This window comes from Eupeodes corollae, chromosome 1 (genome assembly GCF_945859685.1).
Source record: "Eupeodes corollae chromosome 1, idEupCoro1.1, whole genome shotgun sequence".
NCBI lineage: Eukaryota > Metazoa > Arthropoda > Insecta > Diptera > Syrphidae > Eupeodes > Eupeodes corollae.
Window position 1 is genome coordinate 111235396 of NC_079147.1, and position 17285 is coordinate 111252680.

General features: G+C 33.7%; 1 protein-coding gene across 2 annotated transcripts; it reads right to left on the reverse strand.

Moving 5' to 3' along the window:
• Window positions 1–3848: 3848 nt before the first annotated feature.
• Window positions 3849–13544, reverse strand: LOC129942851 (V-type proton ATPase 116 kDa subunit a 1-like). 2 transcript variants are annotated; one of them, XM_056051946.1, is made up of 6 exons: window positions 13394–13544; window positions 13179–13319; window positions 4607–6490; window positions 4377–4539; window positions 4130–4304; window positions 3849–4062 (listed from the first exon to the last, which is right to left on the reverse strand). In XM_056051946.1, exons 2-6 carry the CDS (start codon window positions 13293–13295, stop codon window positions 3969–3971), a joined length of 2433 nt encoding a protein of 810 aa, XP_055907921.1. In that variant the 5' UTR covers window positions 13296–13319; window positions 13394–13544; the 3' UTR covers window positions 3849–3968. The 2 variants fall into 2 exon arrangements, with proteins under 2 accessions (XP_055907921.1, XP_055907919.1); XM_056051944.1 differs by having other exon boundaries at window positions 4604–6490.
• Window positions 13545–17285: the final 3741 nt, after the last annotated feature.

The window sequence follows — 17285 nt, forward strand, 5'->3', positions numbered from 1 at the left end:
TAAAACAAAAGTATCCTGAAAAACTTCTCACCTACTCTACACCAAATATTGGTTCATACATAGTCAAAATATCATTGAATATTAATCACTACCACTTGGAAAACGGTCAAAAGAAGCCCAGCAATGCAAAAATAAAGACTGCAGGAAATATCGATATCAGAATACGTGTAAAGTTTCAAGGATTCGGCAGAATGAGGACCTATTTAACATGCTATCAACCTCCTCGGATCCACTTATTTCTTCCTTAAGGCATGTGAGAAGCCAAAAAGATCTCAAAGAACGATACTCTCCAGAAATGATGAGTTTATTACACATTTCCCCGGACTTAAATGATAGTTTCCAAGAAGTTTAGTGTTTATCGCCCATGTTCCGAATTTCGATCGAAAGTGAATTGAAATCACTTTTAAATTTCACGTGAAATGAAATTGCATGTTCTTCAATTCGATCGAATTCGAAAACTTCGAAATTTCTTTGAACTGTCAGAACTGAAGAATCATACATTTTTATTTTGTTTCCGAAGTAAAATGTTTGCTGTTTTGAAGATGGATGCAATATTATTATCAATTTTAAGAGGAAAACGGAAGAAGAATTGAAGAGATAAAATAAGAAAGAAAACAATATTTTGTGTGTGAAAATTATGTAGAATTGTTCTGATAATTTAAGTTATTTTAGATTAAGCAAAGACGCTTTTTTATATGTTCTAAGGGAAATAGAACCTTTTATAATACCTTCTCCAATTCAAAACTTGCTGCAACCCTTTGATTCCTAGCAGAAGGAAGCTTTCAAAAATCAATTCACAAAATGAAAAAAAGTGATTTGAATGCATTCGAAAAATGGAACAAACCGAAATATCGAATTGTGGAACACCCAAATTCACTTTCGCAAAGTGTATTCACAATAAGTGAAATGCAGAACATGGGCATATATATTAATTTGTTTTGTATTTTTCTTTTCTTGAATACTTTAAAATAAAAAAAGTGCCTTAAAATTAAAAAAATATTTTGTTCCCACTTTTTCATTCGAATTGGTCCTTTCTCTTTTTGCTCTACTGTTTCAATTCACTTAGATTACTTAAAAAATTGATTTTGTCGATTGCATATTAAAATACCGCTTTGATAAACCTTTGTTAAAACTTCTTATTTAAACACACATTTTTGAAACACCTTGTTAACCGTTTTTTTGAAAATCACAATTTCTATAGCCTTGGATATTTCCTTCAAGATAAAAAAAATCAAGCAATATCTTTCTTCGTTTAGGAAATATAATTTTTACAACCAAAAAAAGGCAAAACGGGCCACTGTATAGCTATTGTGTAAGCAAGCACCCATATGACGTATTTACGACGCGACGCTGTGAAAGGTCAGCTGGCTTCAGTTATTGTGGGAGATGAACTTTATATGGGTGTAGATGTAGATCAAAATGCAAAATATGACATATGTACATACATAATTAGCCATAAGACAGTCCTAAATCCTAAAATTGATGATGAATCGACACATTCGGGCCCTCGGCAACACTTTTTCTTACATGAACGATATTTTAGATATGTATAAATATGAATTACTATAGCATTAGTTTTTTAAAATAAATTCCCGTACCGTAACACAATTAAGGGATATCTAAATTGTGCGTAAACTTAATGCACGTCTAATTTCAGTTGGAAATTATTTGAGGGCACATTGGACAGCTCAAGTGAGTTAAGAAACTCTATTGTGTATAAAGTGTATTGTTCTGAGTTCATAACTGCGGCCGTTGAAAAATACTCTCCCATATCTCCTTCTACTTTATCCAGCATGTTTGAATTTATTTTCAAAGCAACATCGTTTCTAGGATATTTTTTTCACAATTAAATTGATCGTCATGAATGTTATTTTGTCAATAAGGGTAAATACGCCTAATGATAGGCAACGAAGATCGGTCCTAATGCAGGAAGCACCCAATGATATTCTACTAATTACACTGGTCAACACAGGTTTTGTCACACGAACTTTGATAGCTAATTTTGTTTTGTCAATCTAGTCTCATTATTAAATCACAATTGTCAAGTGTCAATTAGCCTCAGTTTTGTTGCGATACGGTATAACTCAAAACATGTACTACGCAGCAAATTAACAGAAGTGCTTCCAAGTAAACTGTTTTAAAAATATTTGTGGTTGCATTTTAACACCTTTTTGTTTTAGCATTTTTTTTTTGTTATTAACCCTGTGAACATGTCGAGCAAGTGTAACAATGATCCTATCTATTTATGTTATGTTTGCGTAGAACTGACATTCAAAAAAACCAAAGACGAAACTTTTCTGTCGCCCTTCAAGACAAATCCTGGGCTCCTTGTGTCTGTGTGAAAAATTCAACCGACTGGAAAAAAGGCGCACGACCTATTCCGTTTGCAGTACCCATGATATGGACTGAACAGCGAGACACGTTTCGGATTGCTATTTTTGTCTCACTGACATAAACTGTTATTTACCCTAACTTATCTTCGGCTATAAGACCAGTCTCTAATTGTAAAAAATTGCCAGAATTATTACTAATTGCAACTACGTCTGTTGAGAATGACCATTCACACCCGTCCACTTCAGGTAAATGTGTTGACGAGGACGATGACTTTCAGTTTAAAGGAATCGCAAACGTGCCACATTTCATAACTCAATGAGACTCAATAAATTATTTAGTTCCGAATCTAAATTTGTCCAAAAAACAATCAGAACTAATAGGATCTCGTCTAAAAACTAAGCGATTTAGAAAAATCTGCATGGAAAATGTTGTTGCAAATTTGTTGGGTAACCACAAGAGTGACAGCTACCAGAGAGTTGGTTAGCGAGCTGTTAATGACATATAAAGCTTCGGGTTGCAGCATGTCACTTACAATCCACTTTTTAGACTCCCACCTGGATTTTTTTCCTGACAATTTAGTGCCTGTTCCATCAACACATTTTGAATATGGAAAAGCAGTACTAAGGAAAATGGAACCCAAATATGTTAGCGGATTACTGCTGGGCAATTAAAAGGGACCAACCGAAAGAAGCGAAAAAAAAAATACAGTTTTGATTAACAAGATCTGTGTTATTTCGCAATATTTTAAATTACTCAATAAAATAAAATCTTTGGCCAGCAATTTTTTTTTAACTATTTATTTTTTCTTGTGATCACCAACGAAAGCAAAAAATATCAAAAAAGTCCGTGTGGCAAAAAAAAGTTAAAATTTTGTTGACCAGTGTTAGTGCTCTAAGAAAACAATACATAAATGTATGTACATAGGTATGTACATACAAATATCGAAAATCTAACTAAAGCGGTAAGGACGGATCTGCTCGAAAAAGTAACGCGGTAGAAGCTTAAAAAACTCTCCAGTGTTGTAACTACCCGCACACAAGAAATCATCTCAAAGTATTGCTCGATTGTGACTTGAAGGACAAACAAATAAACAAACAAACTGGATTTCCCATCTATAAAATTAGTAAAGGGCGTTAATGAAAACTATTTCCTTTACAATTAAATGCAAATCTTTTGATTCAAATTTTCAAAAAAAAATTTAACTTCCTCGAAGCCAACATTTTCACAATTTTTTCTTTTGTATGTCCAAAGAACAGGGATTACTTTACCTCTAAGGGAACAGTGTAACGGTGGGTTATTGCTCGCTGAAACTGCTCCTAAGCGGTCTTTTAATATATATTCTGATTCATAGAGTAAGGAAAGTAACACCCGTTTTTTTTTTTAACCAAATGTTGATACATTTGCCAGCCTCATTTTTGAAAAAATTACGAAATATTGAACAAAATCTTTTTTTTTGATTTGGTCATGTAAAGTTAGTTCGTTCTAAACAATGGAATTTAAAAATAAAACGAAAATTACAACTTTTTAAGTGCAATTAAATGATTTACAAACGAATTTATTGTAAAAATTAAAATTTTAAAAACAAAATTAACTATATCGAGACTTTTCTGAAGGAAAATATCGTCTTTATATCATTATTCTTCTTCTTCTTCATTGAGAATTTTTGCGAAACTGAATGGAGTGAAAGCATAACCCAATCCATCATAGAACTTGCTCATAAATTCAACCCTACAAACAAATAAAAGTGTTATTGTAAAAAAAATGTATTGACAAATTAATTTATTAAAATAGTTACCAATGCAATCGTAAAGTATGCAAGAAAGCTGAAAGTCCTTCCATCATGACCAGAATAGCCAATGTAAAGAAGGCCCAGATGGCAAAAATTACATAGAGTAATACAGGGCCAACATAGTGTGATGGCACTGCAAATCCAATATGCAAAAGTTGACCCCACAGCACTTCAGACAGTTCTAAAATTAATACAAAATTTTGCATTAAGAAAAACTTATAAATGCTAAGGGCACGTTTGGTTGTTTACTTACGCGCATGAGCTAAGGACAAGGCCCAAAGACGCAAATAAGAAGCGGTGTGTGAAATTGTACTGAGGACATATTCGATAGTGTGGATGGCTTGATGAATCAGAATCTCACTCATGGCCTCGTCTTCGTGCTCACCGTCCATGGAGCTATCGTCGTCGTGATTAACCTGAAAATACCGTAAATTAGTTTGAAATTTTTTGTTTCCTGACTAAGATCTCTTCAAAACTTACTACCTTTTTTCCCCTGGTTAACTTGATGTATATTGGCTTTGCGAGCAACATCCAAGGAATGCATAGTAAAGCTACTACTAGGAAGATTTTCTGCATCTTTGACTGTTCTTCGAACATCAGCTCATTGCAACCATCCAATGGCGGAGTCGATCCCAAGAGCATCATGTTGATGAACATAATCAGAACCGATGGAGCACATCCAGGGGTATATGCCTGTACATCGGTCTTAGCACTGTAAAGGACCCATTTGAAGAACATCATGAAGGCCATATAACCAAACAGAAGTGTTAGGAACAAGACCTGTGGCAGGAACTCCATTAAGATGTTGGACCATTTGCGGAAGTTGGCATGATTCACCATACTGATGAAAATAGCAAAGAGCATGTGAGTTACGCCAAAAATGATAGACAGCTTCATTTTGTACGAATTCTGGAAGATAATCTTGTTCTCAGCCAACTGCCAAATGGGATCCATACCAACGGGATAGACACCTTCAGTGAAAGTCTTTGGATCTAGTTGCAACGATGGATTATCCTTTACCGTTGAATAATTGTAATGAACTTTCCACACCGAACCAAATACGTTCATGGACTTGGAAAACAGATCGTTATAGATAAATCCAGTGTATAGTGAAAACATTCCCATTAGCAAAATTATGTAACGTCCGCCAAAGAAGATGGTCCATACCTCTCCACCACCACGGCTTCTCGATAGCTTCTTTTCCCAAATGACCATCCAACCTCCGAAAAGCAGCAAGATCAGACCGTGTCCAACATCTCCAAACATAACAGCGAACAAGAATGGGAAAGTAATGATTGTGTAAAGAGCTGGATTAGCTTCACGGTAGGAAGCTATGCCATAAGCGTCGATAAGATTTTGAAAACCCTGAGTAAATCGGTTGGTACGGTTATAAGTTGGTGGGGGTTCGTTGGTTTTGATGACATTCAAAAACGATGGAATTGAACTTCCTACTTGAGCTGACCCATCAGCCAGTGCTCTTTGAACAATCATCCAGTCATTTGTCGGTACCCAGCACTCACCAATCAGACATTTCTCAGTCACGTCGGCATTGAAAAGATTTAGAGTGTAGTAAATGGCTTTCATTTTTTTCACCATGATACTCCATGTTGGCAAATTCTTCGATACAGTGGCTAGAACTCTTGCTCGGTGATCGTCCGTCTGATTGAGTACCATTTTCAAATCTTCCAATCGCATGCGTACACCTTTGATCATTTCCATGCGCTCCGTATGGGAGCTTGGACAAGGATACATGGCTGCGTGGAATCCATTGCATACTTTCTTGATGCGATTCTTAAGTTCTTCGCCTTGAAAGAAAGCTACAAAAACTGTTTTCTGTACCATATGTCCCGTATGTAAATCCCTCACTGGCTCATCCAAATCGGCTCGCTTGAGAAACACATTTCCGCGCGAGATACGCCACAACATCCGCTCAAACGAATAAATACGTTCACGTTTAATTACTCCTGCTACAAAAGCCAAACGTCCACGATTCTGCTGGGCAATAAAATCATCGCCGGTAATACTTTTTCGACTTGCATCAAGATTAAGAACTTCTTGATCATCGAAGAAAGCTTCAGTATTTTCCAAAACTTGTCGCAATTCTGTGAGTTCTATATAATTTGACCTTAGATTGACTTCGTTTTGAGCCATTTCGAGAATTTCATTTTCGGCTTTCTCCAAATGAGCTTCCAAATCAATTATTTCTCTTGGATTAGGTGCTCTCGGAATATCATCCATGATTTCAGGCAAAACGATTCCATCCTTTTTAAGTTCGGTTTCAATGTAACGAATTTTTCTTTCCCATTCATCACATCGACGAACTTCGGTGACGAATTTTCTTTGAAATAAGCTGACGCCATCGTTTAGCTGTGGAAAATAATTTAAAAAAATGTTTTCCAAATATGTAAATACTTAATACGAAAATTATTATTTAACATTTTTAATTCTAAATTGAAAATAATAATAAGAAAAGTACAGTTCATGGGAGTGGTCGGTAAACTAATGTTCTTAATAATTGTAATTACACTTGGACTGGTAGACTATTATTCTAAATGATGAGCAAATTATTTTCATTGGTTATAAATGTGAGAGCATTACGTCAACAATATTGACAGTTTAAAAACCGTATACGGTTGAAACCAACCATTTTAGATTAACCAAAGATTTGTGTTTTTGACCATTTGTTGGCTTTTAGTGAGTTTTACTTCTGGATCGATGTTTTTCTTTTATTGATTTCGTAATTAAAAGTGGGTCACTCAGACATTTGACACCTGTCAAACTTAGCTGTCATTTGAAGTGTCATAATTTTAGTTGAATGCTTGGCATTTACAAAAATTGTATTCACTGAATAATGTGTTTTACTTATTAAAACTTAATACAAATGTTGAGATTTAAGTTTTCCCTTTTCGTGCATTAGGCGAAAATAATGGCCATCAAAATCTATGTACCTACTACGGAAGCAATCAATAATCACGGCATAATCGTAAGGCATTCTCAGTCGAAAATATTGCTGATTTATATGCACACATTTTTTGATTTCCCGGCGCTCTTGTCTTATGGAGAATTCGTACGAAACGTTCAATTTCTGCTACTGACAAGAGCGTCGGGAAATCATTTGGATTTGGATTTCTATCTTTATGAATTTCAAAATCAATCAATTCAATCAATGAAGCCTGCTACCTATTCAAAAGGTCGAAAATGCGCTCCAAAGCGGTCCCTAGACGCTCAATATTATTGTACAATATTTGATATTTCACAATATTATTGAGCGGGATAAAACCTCTGTAAAGAACCAGCGGTCGCCGTAGCTCTTTCTGCTTATAGGTACCTTTCTTAAGTAAGCCGATGTGTGTGCAGTGGGAAGGACGCTTTTAACTCGCTTCTCCTTAGGTCAGTATTATGATAAGCTTGGGTCCCCTGGACCTACGACTGTAAATACGAATTTTTTTTGTTCATTTGGTTGTTTTATTGTATTGCAGGTATTATGGTATTTTTAATGGCAAATCGAGAAAATATGGCTAAAAATTAAGAAAACATTTTGGAGCAGTGGCTGAACGATGAATTGTCTATAGATGAGGAGGAATTCCAACCAAATTCGGGGTCTGTGCGCAATAACAGCCCGAACAATCATTGAGAAAATGATTTCTCTGAAAGTGGAGAAGAATTTTTGTTGACAACTGATCACGATTCAAATTCTGATTTTTCTGAAGATGAAGAAGATGAAGCCGAAGAAAATACATCTGGATACTTCTATGGATAAAACAAATTCAAATGGGCTAGAGCACCACCTGCAAGAAACGCTAGTGTCGGGAGCCATATATAATTAGATTACCTGGCAGTACTTCTCGAGTCAGGCCTATTGATCCATATAATCCAAAGCAATCATTCGAGAAAATATTTGGTGTGTATACAAAAACCACAATATTAAAGTGGACAAACATCAAAATGGCAGCGATCAGAATTGAATACAAATCAACTAACCGTTTTGAACTCAGAGGCTGCACTGAACAAGAGCTGGATGCATTTTTGGGTCTTTTGGTCCACTCAGCTTTATTCAAGTCAAATCATGAAGCCGTAGTATCGCTTCTTGCTACGGACGGTACAGGTCGAGATATTTTCCCCCTTTGTATGTCCTCATTGCGATTTTATACGCTTCTGTTACGTCTTCGTTTTGACAACCCAGAAGATAGAAATGACAGGAAAAAAACAGATCCAGGTTGTATAGTCACAGACATTATCAATATTTTCAACACAAATTACTCAATTGTAGCCAATGCAACTATAGATGAGAAGTTGGTTGGTTTTCGCGGTCGCTGTGCATTCAAGATGTACATTCCAAGTAAGCCCAATAAATATGGATTGCCTTGCAGAATCGAAAACACACTATGTACTCAACACCTATTTATATTGTGGCAAAAATTCTGATTCATTGACTGCAGAAGAAAGAAAATTTTCAATTTGAACTCAACATCGTAACATCACGACAGACAACTGGTACACTTCCATGAAACTAGTAAATATAATGAGGTCCAAAGGTCTAACCGTCGTTGGAACAATGAGGAAAAATAAGAGGGAGATTCCGAAAGACTTTTACCTCACAAAAGTAGACGAGTCGGGTCATAGCTTTTCGGATTTACAAAAGATACGACAATGGTGACTTTGTCCCATGATGAATTTACAAGCAAGCCTGAAATTATCCTTTACTTCAATAGCACAAAAGATGGTGTGGATTCTGTCGACCAAATGTGTTCTGTTTATTCAAGTAGTCGCAGAACTCGTCGTTGGCCAGAGTCTGTTTTTATAGATTATTGGATATGAGTGCACTGAATGCTTACATCATCCAGCACCAGCAGAGCCATTAAAGAGCCCCGAAGATGACGAGAATGTTGTTTTTGAAAGGGCTTGCCAAGATTTTGTGCGAACTCAATATGAAAGAGAGGTATTACACCCAAAAACTCCCTGTGCAACTTAAGACGAGCATTGGTACGATTCTGAAACTCCTTAAAGTTGGAGAGAAACAAGAGAAAAAGATGCTCTTTGTGTCCGCCAAATAAAAAAGCAAAAACTGTACACCTGTGTGACAAGTGCAAAATGACTTTTTGCTTGACTTGTTCAAAACCTGTTTGTTTTTCATGCCTTTCAATGGGCTTACTTTGACCAATGAAAAACTATTTGAGTCAAAAGTAAATTTTAACAAATTTTATTAATCTTTTGTTTATGTTTTTATTTTTTGTAAAAAAAAATGTCCATTAGATTTTTCTCAAATTTTTTCAAATAGTGAAAACAATATTTCTTATAAGTAAATATTAGTAGGAAGCTATAATCTCATATTTTTGAAAAGATATTTAGTCGAAAATCAATTTTTACCAACTTTTGTTAAATTTTCTTTTAAGTGTTTATTTTTTGTAAAAAAAACTATCAATTCGATTTTTCTCAAAATTTTAACGAATGTTGAAAACAATATTTCTTATAAATTAAAATACATTTGAAGCCATAATCTCAAATTTTTGAAAAATTATTTGAGTCGAAATTCAATTTTTACCAACTTTGAGTAATGTATTTCTAGGATTTCATTTTTTATAAAACAAATTGTCGATTCGATTTTTATCAAAATTTTACTAGGTGTTGAAAACTTTATTTTGCGTTGCACAAAATTGTTTTACAGGTAAAATCATTTTGTGTTCGTAAAATTTTTGAGGGTGACAAATTTTTTTCAGTTTTTTTGATTTGTTAAAAAAATCGTTAATTGGATTTAAAAAAATATATGTATTTATTTGGTATTATTTCGATATCTCTCCTGGTTCTTGAGCTTTGGACGACGAAAAAACAACGCGAACGTACGGACGTACGAACGTACGTACACACGCACAGACATCTTTCTAAAAATCTTTTATTTCGACTCTAGGGACCTTGAAACGTCGAGAAATGTCAAAATTTTCAATTTGACAAATTGGACCCTTCTTACAATAACTTACTATGGGAAGTTAAATATTAACAAAAAGTAATTATTACTTCAAATATTTTACGAACACCGACATGAAATCTCAAAAAAAATTGTTTGCAACAAAGAATAACGTTTTCGACATCTAGTAAAATTTTGAAAAAAAAAAAACGAATTGACAAGATTTTTACAAAAACAAAAATTAAAAACAAACATAACTGAAAGTTGGAAAAAATACATGGTTTTCAACATTCCGAAAAATATAGGAAAGATCGAATTGACAACTTTTCTACAAAAAATAAAAACATATAAGAAACATTACTAAAACTTGTTCAAAAATTATTTTTAACGCAAATATCTTTCCAAACATTTAGGATATTGTCTTCAAACTAATATCATCTTATAATAAAAATATTTCCAACATTAAGTACAATTTTAGGAAATATCCAATTACAAGTTTTTCTTGAAAAAAATACAAACATTTACAACTCAAATAGTTTTTTAAACATTAAAAATCTTGGGTTCAAACTAATTTTATCTTTTAGAAAATATTGTGTTCGACATTCAGTTGAATTTGTATAAAAATACGACCGTCAGTTTTTTTACACAAATTATGATCTACAAAAACTAGTACGCAAAATTGGTACAAATTTATTTTCAATTCTTGATATCTCGTGAATAAATGAAGATATTGTGTTCGAAATGAATTCATACTGTGCTAAGTTATTCTAAAAATTCGATTGGTATTTGTTTTTATAAGTATTCTACTAAAACTGGGAAAATTTGGGGTTCAACTAAAAATTTCGTTAGCAAAAACATATTTTGAAATCAAACTATTTCATATGCAAAATGTTGTTGGTAATTTTTAGTTAATTTTTTAGAAAAATTAAACTGACAAATTTTTTTAACAAAACACGAAAACCTACAAAAAAAATTATAAGAAATGGTTTTCGACTCAAGTAATAGGAAACAAAAATATTTGTATGTATATTTTGTTAAAGGATGGGAAAATATCAATGTGGGACGCATTCCAGAATCTTTTTTTGTTTTAGTTTTACAAACCCAAAATTGAATGACCCTGTACTATGATTAAACTAAAACGATAAGAAACAAATGTTCTTACCGTTGAGGAAAAATGACATTTATTGTTTAAAGGGCTTAATTTTTATTATTTTCAGATAACTTTTCTGTTATCAATACCCTCAGTCTCCTAAGTTAACAGAAAAATGTTTGATTGTCTGTGATCGATTTTAATAAAATGAAAACGAAAGTGCACATATGTTGGTATTAACAATTATAGATATGATTATCAATCACATGCTTGATTAACTAATCAGTCAAAATCGATATATTCATGTCAATTATAACTTTAAAGCAATAACTCTTTGGAAACAATAAAAAAATATAAAATTTATTACATTTCAATTTGTTTTTGAAAGGAAAAGTGCTATTTCCTGAATTGTTTATGAATGAGACTACAGAAATATCAGTTTTTTATATTCAATAGTCAATAAACAAATGCGCTTTGGCGCAATCCTCTAGATTTCCGAAGTTTTCTCAACATAGCTGATCAGCTCGAAGAAGGTGGTTTTAGAATGAGTTAGAATCTTTATTTAGACAACTAACTTACTTTTTAAATAAAACTAAAATTTCTAAAATATTTAGAAAATAACCGAATTGTTCTTAAAAATACTTTTTACTCATATTAATTGCATTTTCTCATTCTTAAACAAAGTGAAGTCCTCAAAAATATACCATTATACCACTGACCAAAAATTTTCCAGCTGAAGCATAACTGATTTCAGAATTCCTCTACGGTAAGAGACCTATTTTTATATAAGAATGTATATTTTTGTTTTTATATCGTGAGCGCACTAAAAGGGGTTTGAATACCCTTTCAATGACTAGACACAGTCGGAGCAATTAGAAAAGAAGTATAGGATTAAATAGAAAAAACCGATGCACATTGGTGTTGAATGTCTGCACATTGTAATAAGTGGGAAATTTTGGACCTTGTAAAGCATTCCATTTAATAGTACGTCCGATATTCGGCTACTGGCGGGTAATAAGGTTGAATTGTATTAGGGGAGAAAGCAGTATTTATAGAAATAACGATAAAACAAAGATAGGCAAGAGAAGCAAATGTCTCGGTAAGAGAACGATCTTCTATCAATTTTAGAACTCTCTTTTCAATTCTATCCAAAAGACTCCAGTACGGTATTGGGAAACCAGCCCAAATATGAGAATTATACTCGAGTTTTGGACAAATAAAAGCTTTGTAAATTTTAGCTATATCCAAAGGGTTAAAAAACTTCTTGCATCGTCGGAGAAAACATTATCACTTAGCAGTATTTTTGGCGATGTCGCATGTGTGATCCCTCCACAACAAGTGGTTCGTGATGCTTAACTGACATATTTATGTCAACAAAACAAACTGCAAGTTTTGGCATAGTATCAATCCACATTTATTGCAATAAGTTGCAATGATAGTGTATGGACAGTATATAACTGCTTGGTCTGTTAAATAGACTGTCATTTAGTAAATCTCCTTTTAACAAATCAGCCGGAAGGGTTATAAGGTATGTATGTCAACTGAACACCAGGTTTTTTTCCTTGATAATGATGCCATCCAAAATCCACAACATAACAAGGCAGCTTTATTGGCAGTTACTGAAAATGGTTACCTCACTCGGAAGTGCTAATTTAAGCGTCAGAGTTATGGGGAATTAGACTTAGTTTTTGAAATTATTTCTAAGTAAGAAGGTCCATGAAACAGAGACACAAATCAGATTTGCAATTTAACTCGTTAATTGCATAACACGGTCAATATCAATTTTCTTAAAACAAGTAAATATTTTTTGAATTGAGTCATTTTTATGAGTTTTTGAGAATTCACCTTAATTTAAATCAAGTCTTATTTAAGAAATAACAAAATGATAAAGCAAATTTCTATTTAATTTGCTGAATCATATTAGTCTTTTTTTTAACAGAGAGACAGAGAGAGTGAATCATTGAGAGTCAATGAAGGCCCACACTCCTCAAATGTCCTTCCTTTAATGGATTTCCTTAGATTCAAAACATTTCCCAACAGTCACATTAATTTAATAAACTTACATCACGAAATTGGACACACCCAGCTTCTCCCAATTCTGAAACTGTTGTGTATGCCGACTCTGGTTGTATGAACAATTGGCATAGAACCATTGTCTCACTCCGGAACATGTCCCCCATAGTGAGGATTTTTATTTGATTATCCTGCAAATGAAATCACAATTTCCGATGAAATTATTTATTTTAAAAAATAAACACATTATATTTTATTAAATTACACTTCAGTTTGAAACAACAATATTCGGCTCTGAGGTTAATCCAGTTCCTCTTGAGGGTTTTGAAAATAGTGCGTGTGTGATGTTACGAGTATACACTTCAACCGATTTGCAGCCGTTCTATGTGGAATTCTTCGGAGAACTGGCTGTCATGGAATTTTGATAAAACTTTTTAAGTTCAAAGCAGTCCATAGTTGTAATAATAGGTTCTTTTTTACCTATGGATTTCATTTAATCTTTATCTGCTATGATTTTTATGTACCTATGTAGGTATCCGAATTTGTGTGGTGTGTTTTTTACCTGTGAAGTTATCTTATCTTTTCTTTTTTTAATTTATCGATTGGGCTATTTAGGTTTGCAACAGAGTCACGAGGAAATAATTGATTTTAAATTTTCTCGAATATCAACAATACCATCTGATTAACGGATTTCTATTTCGAAATTCTTATTTTTTCAATGTGAGAGTTAAACAAAATAATGTAGATTTGAGGGTAAAGTTATTTCCCAAATGTTTATGTTTGAGGTATTTAAAGTTATTTTTGAAAAAAGTTCACAAAACTATACTCCTTCGTAAAAATACTGTCAGTTTGATTATGCTCTCATTGTCACCAAGGTCAAAACTTTCAATAAAATACTTGTTTATTGAAATCTTACAAATCTCAAAAGGGGGGTTTATAAGGGTGGTTCTTAATTAAGTATTTTTATTTGTTTTGAACATCAGAACATGTATTGTTTTTCTTTTTATATAAATAAATACTAATTTTTTTATCGGTAAATAAGTAACTTTTATGTCAAGCTTATTTAAAATTGACTGTGTACAACCGGTTAATAGGGCTGATAACGGGTGTTCTTTTCTTCTTTTTATTTAGGTTTAAATAATTTTTTCACAGCTGTCACTTAAAATATGCTCAGATTTGTTTGCATGACTCAACGAAACAATCTCGACGTGGGTCTGTGTCGCGGCCTCAAAGATCCTAAGATCTAACACCACGGGATGGAGCAGAATATTCAGCACGTTATTGCTGACATAGGGTGTCAAAAAGTGAAACAATTTTTAAATGTAATAGCAAACTTTTATCTTTATAATAATAATTAATTGTATATTTATAATATTAAAGCTAAATTTTAATTAAATTGCTTAAAAAAACACCCTTTACTTCACCATTAATATGATATTCTAAAGAGCCTATAATATGGAAAACCCTATTTATTTTACAGCAATCAATTAGAGGATTAAATTGAGTGAGTAATAAATACTTTTATTTCCATTCATTTGATTCATTGATTGCTTTGGTCACAAAGGATTTGATTGAATATTATGAAACTAATTATAAAATCATCACTCACTCTCTAGACCAAATTTTGAAAGCACGGATTACTTTCCAGATTTGATGTGTACACAAACTGCCAATAGGCTTAGAGCCGTGACTTTAGATTTTTCAGCCGAAATCCAAACTAAAATCTAATCATAAACTTTTAAGAAACAAGCTAAATTTTCGTAAAAATAACACCGAAAATAATGCAATTAATAACTGAGGTTTTAACTATTTTCAGTCGGAATATTCGAAGCATTAACAAAAAATTTGTTGTATTCTTTCAGTTTTTCAATTTAATAAAGTTTTCTATTCGCATTAGAAATGTATGCATATGTTTTTCTTCTGCATACGTTAAGGGAAAAACAACACAGACAGTGATTATTTTCACTTGTTGGAGGCCCCTTTAAAAATGGACCTTTAAACGTGAACGAAACGAGATTCTGCGGCACAAAACGCCCGAAAAATAAAACTAAAATCTAAAAAAAAAATTGTATTGGAATATTTGATTTTGATATTTATTTAATTTTGATTACTATTTTTCCAAGTATGGAAAATATTAAAGGACTGTTAGTTCGAAAAAAAATTAGTTTTTTTTTAGATCTTCGAGGATCTAGGTCGTTCTCACTACTGGATGTGGTCATACCATATGTCATACCCCGTTTTTGCAAATTGTACAAAATAAACGTAATTATCTTTGACCTTATAATTAATACCACTAGATGGATAAAATAAAATAAATTCAAAACAATAACCATAAACTCGATGTGCTTACCGGATTTTGCCAAAAACATTCCAAATTTATAATTGGTGGTGACTTTAATGCTCGCCACCAGTTAATTTCGATTCTCTCAACAAGAATCAACACCCACACTTCTTCTTCGGTTCCTACGCTCGTTGTCAATGTTACTCCTTTTGTTAGCTCTTTAGAGAAAAGAAATCTGTTTGCTAGGCAGTTCGCCGCGAATTCTACGGTGCCAGTGAGTGTTATGACTATGCCTACTCCTCAGGTCTCGTTCCGAGCGGATGGGAAACCACATTTGTCCAGCCTATTCCCATAAAAGGCGAATCTTCCTCACCCTCTAACTACCGACCGATTGCACTTACGGTCATGGAAACGCTGATTAATTATTAGCTCAAGAAATATCTTTAAGATCGAAAGCTTCTTAATGACCGGCAATACGGATTTCGTAGCAATAGGTCCACTGGTGATCTCACCGAACAGTGGAGCAAATCTATACATCGTTTTGGAGAAAGTAAGATTATTGCACTTGATATTGTTTGGCATCAGGCTCTCTTATCGAAAATGCGTGCTTTCGGTTTTCACGAATCCCTACTTCATTGGATTAGTAATTACCTTTCAGATGGTTCAATACAAGTAGTATTGGATGGGTTCATGTGTGAAAACCATAAAATAAATGCTGGTATGCCCCAGGGCTCTGTTTTATCTCCAAAACATTTTATCATTTTTATTAATGATCTCCTGTCTGCAACATCTAATCCAATACATTGTTTCGCTCTTGGCTTTTCATATTCGTTTTCAGACTCACATCAATCTTCTTCGGATGTGGAACTGCAACGACAAAATATGATAAGCTCTTTAAATTCCGACATAAACAGCATTGTTCAATGGGGATTAAAAAACCGCGTGGAATTTAATGCTGTCTTGTATCGTTAAAGCGAGATATAGCCTCTTTGCCATTATCCATGGATAGCACTTGCATCAATGAGACTGGACACCTCGATATTCTCGATATGTGTGTCACCAATTACCTCTTGGGGAATGATCACATACGCGATGTTGCTAAAAATGATGCAAGGTTTATGGGTTTCCTTAGGCGATGCAAGCAATATTTCACCCCTTCTGATCTGGCTGTTATCTACAAGACTTACATACGTCCAAAGCTTGAGTATAACTCTCATCTCTGGGCTGGTGCTCCTGCAACTTACTTAAGCCTCTTGGATAGGTCTCTTGTCTGACCCTTTTTCACAGTTATTTTAACGGCTTATTCTCTAGTGAAATAGCCTGTTGCATTCCTCCCATTGAACAGTTCAACCGTAACACTAGCGCTTCTAGGAATGGTAATCAGTATACCCTCGAGCCCAATTTCAGCCGTACTGTCAAATACAGAGATTCGTTCTTCAGCCGTACTACACGAATGTGGAATGACTTACCACAAACTGTCTTTCCTAGTCATTGCAATATTCAGGAATTCAGAACCAATGTGCACTGACATCTCCTTTTAAACCCTCTCTCCTCTTCCACTTAAGAGTGGAAATCATCTGGACTTAATACGATTTTCAATGTTTCATTATAAGGCTTTAATTTTCCTGACGGTCATTCTTAATAATATTATCAACAACAGTTATTTCCCCGATAAATGGAAAATAGCAAAAATATTTCCAATTCCCAAAAATCCAGGATCGATTAGTGTAAATGACTTTCGGCCCATTTCCTTGCCTCCTAATCTCAGCAAACTTCTCAAATTGCCAATCGTGACTGAGCCAGTCACTGAGACTAGTGTAGCATAACTAGTTGAGCTTCAAAGCCAAAGATTCCACATTCAACGCTTCATGCTTAT

Bases quoted from the DNA above. Each gene is read 5' to 3' on its own strand.
- LOC129942851 (XM_056051944.1), bottom strand. From the start codon at position 13,295: ATGGGGGACATGTTCCGGAGTGAGACAATGGTTCTATGCCAATTGTTC. The intron at 4,305-4,376 runs GTAAGTAAACAA...TATTAATTTTAG, and splicing joins CTTGTCCTTAGCTCATGCGC to AACTGTCTGAAGTGCTGTGG. The intron at 4,063-4,129 runs GTAACTATTTTA...ATTTGTTTGTAG, and splicing joins CATACTTTACGATTGCATTG to GGTTGAATTTATGAGCAAGT.